The sequence below is a fragment of the Malurus melanocephalus genome, unplaced genomic scaffold (assembly GCF_030028575.1).
Source record: "Malurus melanocephalus ecotype Western Australia unplaced genomic scaffold, MMel_1.1 scaffold_0, whole genome shotgun sequence".
Lineage (NCBI taxonomy): Eukaryota > Metazoa > Chordata > Aves > Passeriformes > Maluridae > Malurus > Malurus melanocephalus.
In genome coordinates this window covers 6,991,830-7,000,628 of record NW_026623232.1, presented here as the reverse complement: position 1 = coordinate 7,000,628, position 8,799 = coordinate 6,991,830, and the positions used below count along the sequence as shown (strand labels likewise).

General features: G+C 41.1%; 1 protein-coding gene across 1 annotated transcript in view; it reads right to left on the bottom strand.

Moving 5' to 3' along the window:
- The window catches only part of NRXN3 (neurexin 3), an 888,791-nt gene that overhangs the window by 617,410 nt on the left and 262,582 nt on the right, over positions 1-8,799 (bottom strand). The window contains exon 6 of the mRNA XM_057380707.1: positions 1,267-1,470. Within this exon, the coding sequence (XP_057236690.1) occupies positions 1,267-1,470 (204 nt within the window). The remainder of the gene's footprint in view (positions 1-1,266; positions 1,471-8,799) is intronic.

Genomic DNA, 8,799 nt, shown 5'->3' with positions numbered 1-8,799 from the left:
TTTACTAAAAGGCAACAATTTCAATAGACCTTTAAATGGACATTCTTCCCTTTTAAAGAGATATGAACTTGTTTGATGCATCTTCTTCTCTTCACTTTCTTATTAAAAAAGTAAATAATAGGGTCTGCCTTGCAATTTTGAAGCCAAAAAAAGGACACCAGATGCAATTTTAAAAACAAGCTAGTTCCAGAAGATAAGTGGACTAGACAATATTCATTTCAAACAAAGCTGCTACCTGGATTGCTCCTGACAGCCACAGCAGGGCTCTGAAGATGGTGATACTATAGCTAAATGGGGCCTGTTCCAATAGGCTTTAGAATTTTGAAAGCTGACAGTAATTGTCACATTCCAAAAAAAAAATCTTCAAATACAATAACCTGCACAATTAAGATGTCTAAGATTATGCACTATCATGTTAGTTTTGCCTCTTTCAGTCAGAACCTCTTTTTAGTTGTATTCCTAAATTCACATGAAGCAACAAGCTGCATCACTGAAAAGTGAAAGAAAGCTTCAACTCATGTATTTAAATTCTTTAAAAATTTGTCCGTCAGTAGGATATCCAAAAACTGTCAAGAAAACTAAATGAGGCTAATCTAATAGCACATTCACTCCCAATTGTTTTTGTACGGTTGCCATTGTTGGACATGTTTCTAGTAGTCTTTTTAAATTATTTTCTGGGAAAGTGTAACTCTAAGGAGACAGAACACAGCCCTTCAGGATGGGGGATGCACTTTTATCATTGTTAYTTCCTTTTTAATAAAGGCGTAACAAAAAAACCCATGCTTTTTTACTAGATATATAAAATATGGCAGCTGTATCAAATGCTGCCAAATTAGGTAAAGGACAGGGGTTCACAGGACTTCTGCTTGCCACCATATCCATTTTACTTCCTTTCCATGTTTGCCTTTGACTGTTTTGAGTGATGCTGAATGAATGAGGGATGTAACTGATCAAAAGATGGACCAAGTAGCATGTTTCACACAGAGCTCACCAGTCCCAGATCAAGAAAGGAAACTTAAAAACTTAAAGACTTAAAAACCAGCACTGTCCATAACGAAGAACTGACAGCAAATCTTCATGCAGCAATGCAGAAGAGAATTTCTCTCCGCAAGAAAATGTAATTATAAAAAGTTTCAGCAGTTATTTTAGAAATCAATCCAATCCAATCAAACCAACAGAAATTAAATGAAATTATTTAAAAAAAAAACCACTAATCACAAGCCCAAACTAATAGTGAGGAGGCATTGGAAGGTGTTTATACGATACCTAAATTGACCATAAGTTTGACACGGCCTCCATCCAGCTCCAGGCGCAGAGTGTCGGCAGAGTCTCGGGAGGTGGTGGCCATCAGCAGCCCATAAGCGCGCTGGGACATGAAACGGAAGGACACATCTTCTGCTTCCGTGTGCATGACCATGGGCATGATGATCTTCATGTACATGCTGCCATCGTAGCTCAAGATAGAGGCCTCTGCAAGGAATCAGCAAATAATTGCAAAAAATGAAAAGAAGTTACACCTCTGGAGAACCCTCATATTTACCATAGTGCCCTGCGTCTACAGAAACCACATCACTTGCCACAGAAAGGTGTGTAACTGGGAAAACAYGCAACAACCCCTTAGCTGCATTCAGAAACCCTGCATGCCAAATATCAGCAGCAAAGACAGATACGGGGTTCACTGCAGTTGGAGACAGCAGTACCCACGGACACAAAATTCCCAAGGTCAAACATGTTAGGACAAATCCTTTTGTGATTAAGAGCAAGCAAAGCCTTCATCTTTCACATCTTCCAGAAAATGCAATCTCCTTCAGTGCACAGTTAAGTCCAGCCTACCCTAGGACAAGCAGTAATGACTACAATGACTAGAGTTCTAATTTCTGGTACTCTTCCAGTTGCTTATTTATAGAGGAATTTCATTCCATTGATATCACTTTAAAGACAAACAACTGTATAAAGGGAGTTTCCTAGCAGTTCTTTTYTAAATCAGGTTTGCTCCATTTTGTGATTTTATATTTTTCCACTACTTACTATCAACCAATACTAGAAGAGCTCTGCTGACACAAGCTATGCAAACTAGGAAAAGAACAAAGCAAACTCCATTGCAAATGCCATTCAAATGCAGGGAGAGTTCAAAGAGAGGCACAATGAAAGCCAGGAGGAAGTGGGAGGGAAAAAGAGAAAAAAGAAGTTATATTTTTCTATCATCTCTGAGGATGTCAAAGACAATGGGAATTTCAGCTGAGAAAAGTAGAAAGTTAAAATTTCCTATTGGTTCAGGGTCATCCCTGCAGAAAGCGATAATCTCCTCTAAGGGGTAGAATTAAAGCCTTGTGTTAGAACTGCAGCAAGCACTGCAGCATGGCAATCATTGTTCCATCACAGATGCTCAAAAGCATTTTTATCTGAAAAATTTACAAATCTATGCAAATATATTAATGTATGAATCAGATGATTCCTTTTCCCTACAGCCAACCACCACCAAAGGCAGAGCTGTAGAGATTGCTCCACGTAGGGCTTCTACCAGAAGGCTACAYATCAAAATCCCAGAAACATGGAAGGATTGCTCCATAGAGGTCTCTTACCAGTACCTCACCCAGTTCAGTTCAGTTGAAGTTTACTCAATGACTGACTGGGATTCTCTCCAGGTACCACCACACCACCCCCAACCCTCCAAAAGCAAATAGCCCATCTAATTTAACCAATTGCAAAACATCTATTTGGAATCTAGATGCTCTCCTTATGTTTCAGCCCTTTGTCCCATTTTCCCAGCCAACAAGAGCAGAACTTTCATCAGGAAACAGCAAAGCTTGGCACGGCCAAACCTTACATCCTCTCCATGTCTAAATGTTAGATGCTGCAGTAGGGTACATGCATAGGAAACTGAGGAACAGCAAAATGTCCATGCTGTAAAGGACCCATGGSTGGCTCCAAAATGGCCAGTAACAGAACTGCAATGCAATAGACATGTAAACGAGGTGATAAATAAAGATATAACTATCAAGCTGATAAAGTGACAGAGGAGACATGTATGATTCCAAAACATTTGGTGGGGATCACCACAGTTGTGCTGGTGCAGTAACCCACCACACTAACAGCTGGTAGGCAGCACCTCTGCAGTCACAGCACACACAAACACATTGAGAAGAAAACTCTTCTGGGAGCACCATGAAGATGTCTGTGAACAGCATGTCTACTCAGCAGTTCTCTTAGCTGCACTCACCACACACTGTCATGGTCTGTACACAGAAAGCTCCCTACACACATCACCCACTCTGCCATCACATTGCACACATCTCTGGTGCCAGTTGTCAGTGCTGCCCTGGGGTGCCCCATCTTGGTTCGGCCAAGAAACAAAGAAGGAAAGAAAGTTTCTTTTTCAAGGTGGAAGAACAGTTTCTTCTTTYCAAGGTGCAATTCGCTTCCCCCTCACGTCTGCACCCCTCACTTGCCACCCACAGCTGCAAGCTGGAACTAAATGTACTGTATATTATACATACACTCAAAGGCAATGCCTATGTACACACAAACCCCCTTGCTCTCTTTCCTCTCTCTCTCTGCAGATTGTATTAGAAAATGCAGCCAAGCATGAAATGGCTCTTTTGACGCCTTCAGCTCAGATGTGCCTTGCATGAAACAGTTGCTGGCCCCAGCACACGAACAGTGTGAGAAGGGRCTTGGAGGAGATTGGGACTGTGAGTGGGAGTAGCTGACACAAATGTCTCAGCTCTGCTGCTTCCTTCTTCACAGTGCCACGCATAAGGTGCTTCATGAAAATATTAGTTTTTCTGCTGTGACTAGAACAAACCAAAAGTGTGGTAATAATGAGTCTTTTCCCTTCAGTAAGAGTATGTATCCTTTGGCTTTACTGATCCCATTGCCAGATAATTACTGTCCCGAGACAAGAAATCTCAACCTTTACTATTATACTTACATAAGGAGGACCTGGAGAACACCCAGAATTGCTGAAGGTGATGTAAAAGTCTGGACAGAGTTTCAGCTGAGATCCCACAGTAGGCTTAATCTGTTATTACTGTCCCTTTTCTGGCCAGTCTGATACAAACAGGTTGCAATGAAACCTCATAACAATTAAGCAGATAAAATTAAATAACTTTAAAGAGTTGAAACAGCCTCCACACAACCACAGGAGACAATGTTCTGTTCTTGTGTGTGCCCTAAGCACCTGATGTATTTCAAAAATAACAAGATTTCCTTCTCACTTTGCAAGTCTTCACAATCTGGAGTACCTGGGAGCGTTTCAGCACATCTCTTTGCAAGCAGACTATTCCCTCCAGCTATGAAAATACCCCTTTAGAGGAGGGYATTGCCTAGTCACACAAATAAACCTATCTCCTCCTGACAGACAGTCCCCAAAGCTTGAGGAAAGCATGTCACACCTGAGCAACACATAAAGCAAAGTTGCTTAGGGTTGAATGTAACCCAGCAACAAGTACATGGCCTCAGCCTCCCAGACTCCTGTGCTGGTGACTTCTGCCTGAATACAGACATCCATTCAATTGTCATCAGCCATCTGCAGCAATGGGACTGCAATACTTTGTTCAGCACCATAAATACAGGCAATAGCACAGTTATCCAAGTTTAAATACACATTTCTGCCACCCTTCTACTTTCAGGAAGCTATTGGATGGATAGAAGCAACGTGTGAAACCACTTTGAGACCCCCACAGATTTGTACAGGCGAAAAAATTGAGAGGCATTTATTTGTGATCCCAATGCCAGAAGCTTCACTGCCATTAGTTTGGAGATGGGAAGAGGAAAAAAACAGGTGCTGGTTCAAAACTGCTCTGAAATAATGCCAGAAATCTGAAAATCAATATGTTATTAGGAGCAATTAGCTTCCCAGTCTTGTGCTCTCAGACCCTGCCAGTTTTAATTTTACACTTAGCATCCAAAGGAGCAATTCACTGCTGCTTCCCCACAAGGCTCTGCATAAACCTCCCGAGGAGATGCAATAGGCATATTCTTAGCATACAGACAGAAAATTATTCAAGACCTCTTCATGCTTTTGCTCCTGCTTTCTAACCACTCTCCTGTATTAATCTCATTCCTTGTCTCTTTTCTTTGTTCTCCCTTCTAGTTTTTATGTAGTCTCCTGTTCTTCCCTGGGGTCTTTTTCCTCTGCCTCCCAGACTACAATACAGCGCAGTTTCTTTCTGAAATTTTCAGAAATGTGACAGTGCAAAAAGAATTAAAAATATCCCCACTTCATAAACGTTGAAGTCCCCAGTGACAGCAGTTCAGGGCACATGACATTTTCCCCAGCTACATTTGAAGACCAAAGCACTTAGACCAAACATTTCCACATTCTTGCAAATTCAAATATCCCTCAAGTGCCTAAGCTTTGTATCCGCAAACCAGACAACATTTTCCTGCAGRCATTGATTGCACAGCTCACCTCTTGCCCTCACGTATCCACTAGCAGACAGACGGCTCCAAATAAAAAACAGACTTTCTGAAAACCAAAATTACACTTTAAAACAAAAACATAACAAAACAAAAATCTCTTACAAGAAAAAAAAAAGGAAAAGAAATCCTCATTCCTGTCCAAGTGAATTCCATACAGATGAGTTTCAACAAAAGAAGCCTGGCAAGTAATTTGGGAAGCACAAATATAATCACTCAGATTGAATCTGACCAGGACCCAGGAGATAATGCTCCTAATGCTCCTGTTTAGGTGGACAAGATAAGGTGGGAACTTTAAGTGCTCACAGACCTTGCACATCATCCAGCAGGACGGGTGCCAGGAGCTGTGGAGCTCCASTCCCTTGCTGCCCAGGGCTGTCCCACACACCCAGAGGTGAGTGGGACAGATGTGCAAATAGGGGCCAGGTCCAAACAAGGACCCAGGAAACGTCATGGTGATGAGGCAGGGCGGTGGCCAGGGCCATTGCCAGGCAGGGCCAGTGACAGGGATGGGACACAGGCCTGGCTTGGCAGCACCCATGGCCGGGCACACTGTGGGGACCTGGAGACTGATCCTGCTGCAGCATCACTGCGTGGGGGCTGATGGCCATGGGGGCTGCCATGGGGTCCTGGCCCAGGAGCAGGGTGGGGGAGCCCCAGTGGCCAGGAAGGGCTGTCGGTGCCCCAAGGGTGCTGGTAGTACCACACCCGGGACTGCTTCTCATTGACCCACAAGAAAAGTTTACTAAATGTGCCATGACACCTTTTGCAGCAAACTCAATTTTACCTGGATGTCTCCCATCTAAGTGTCATTGGAGTCCACCTTAACCTTTGCCCATCAAATAGGAAAGAGTAATTTGAAGGGATGTAAACGTAATTCACTAGCACCATGAGCGACAATGACAGAAACACAAAACCATCTTTAAATACCTGTGYAAAGTGAAACATTACATTAGAAATAAGAATGGGCTTTATCTGTCCAGCAGAATACTCTGCAAACAATAAATATCACTAATAAGTCACTGATAGCGTTTACTGTGCTAGTAAGAACAAAGCTATTCTGCTTCAGAGATTTCAACCTGACAAGATGTCAATAGAATTATCATCCACTGGAAAACCATGAAGATAAAATGGTAAAAATCTTGGCCAYATATGGCTACAGAAAAGTAAATAAACCAGACTGGTTTTGATGGTACTTAATCTCTCTGAGAGACAAGAGCATTTTTTCACATCAATCCAAGTTTTTCTTCACTTCAAATTAAGATGATGTCTTCCTTCTCCATTCCCAAGTGGATATATGGCTGCTTTACAAAAGGATCTTTGTGTCCTGAAACTCAGCATTATTCCAGGTCCCCCACTCTATTTTAGACTAAGTAAACCGCTTTCTACTCATCTTCTCCTAGCTTTATTTTCTAAAACTTGCGTCTCCTGCTTCTTATCTTGGCTTCATTCTGATTTGTATACTACTTTCTTAAATTCAAAATTTCCAATTTGAATAGTTTATATCAGTTAAGACCAAACAAGCACTTAAAGTAGAGTAATTACATAAGACACCCTTATCAGTGCAATGTGCACAAAATAGTTCCAAATGAACAGCAAATGGGAGAYATAATAGAGCTAGCTCCAAGGCATTCATCACATTTTCATGCATGCAAGAATACTGGTGGAGCAGTAATAATAATTGTCACTTATAAGACCCCTGCTACAGACAAAAATTGCTAGCAGATGTTTACATAGGCCAGATAGCATCCACATGAATATTCTTCACTAAACACGTTTTTTCAAAACCTTGCAAAATTTATTTCATAACATTAATTAAAACTTTTAATTTCTGGTCTTGAAAATAGCCCAGAGTGGCAAGTTCCTTCATATAAAAGAAAAAATTCCYGAAGAAACCTGAAGTACAAACCACACCTATTTATTTATCTAGAAAGTCAGAAGATAATAAATATCCACCAATTCCCTTTCCACACCATTGCTTCCCCCGGTTCCAGTATCTTATATCTTTTCTATCCATTTGAGGTCTAACCAAAGTCTGCAGACAACATAATTGACTAAATATMTACAAAAGGGAAGACATAAAAAAATCTAGGTAAAAAAGGCAAACAAAGAGCCCTAAGCAACACAGTGCATGTACTATAATGCCCTTCTTCAGACAAAAAAAAAAATTACCTTGATTCAGAGTTTAGATTTTGAAATTACTTTGGTTATGAACAAAGTTCATAAAAAATGTTCATAAGTTCACAAAAAATGTTCCTTTTAGAACAGAACTATTTTCCTTTTTTGAATCCATAATTAACACCTTGCTCTTCTACTGCAATATTATAAAATAGGTATATTATACCAAAATCCTGTAAAGCTGTCCTGAGAATTTTTATCTTAAATTGGACAAAATCTCAAGGAACTAGTTAAAACTGTGAGGCTTCTACCATTGTAAGGTAAAAGCCCAAAAGATTTTCGCCGGTTGTCTAAAACAAAAGCTTCAGTGAAGACCTTCCAAATTTTAAACCGACCTAGAAAAGACATATTAGGGACATGGACGCCAAATGTCCCTCCATTAATAAACCTCATCAACATTTTTGGTCTGGATTCTAGCTTTGCTTAACTTCTGTATTTAATCAAGTCTTCAACTCCCCAGGTTCATGCATGGCTACCCTACAAAGTAGCATGTACCAGTTTCCATCAGCATCAGGCTTGGCATGCTCTTCCTACACTCTTGGGGTCACCAAACACAAGAGAGTATGAGCTAAATAGGGGATGTTGTCACGTGGGGAGTTACCAAAAAAAAAAAAAAAAAAATTCCTGTACCCCACAATGAAAGGGAAACAAACTTTGCTTCTCCTTTCTTTGGGCTGCAATCATTAAGAACTGGCCTAGGGAGGAGCTGTAAGAGCCCTGAGAACCACAGTGAAAATATTTGTAGAGGAAACTGTAGCTTGTAAATGTTATTGCTAGCCCTGGGAGGTGAGGAGTGAGGTTATGTTGCCATACTGAGGCTTGGCAGAGACGCAGGAAAACCAAGAAGGAGCACACGGGCTTTTCAAATCTACTCCAAATGTCACCTTAACATTTACAGAGCTGTACACAGCTATTTGGGAAGAAATCTCTGGAAAGAAGACTAAGGGTAGAGGAAGAATTGCTCCTCAATGTCAAGGAGCATAGTGGGAAAACTTGCTACTGAAATGATAGTTTGAGAATTTGCATTACCAGAGGTGGCTCAGTTTAGAAAGTGGCGCAACTTCTGTTTAGTTCAAACACTCTGAGTCCTCTTCATGGCACTATCAAGCTACATGAAGCATTTGATCCCTACCTTCTGAGTAGTGTTCAGCGGGAAAGGGAGATTAAAGCAAAAACAGTTTGGTTTATCTCAGCATACAG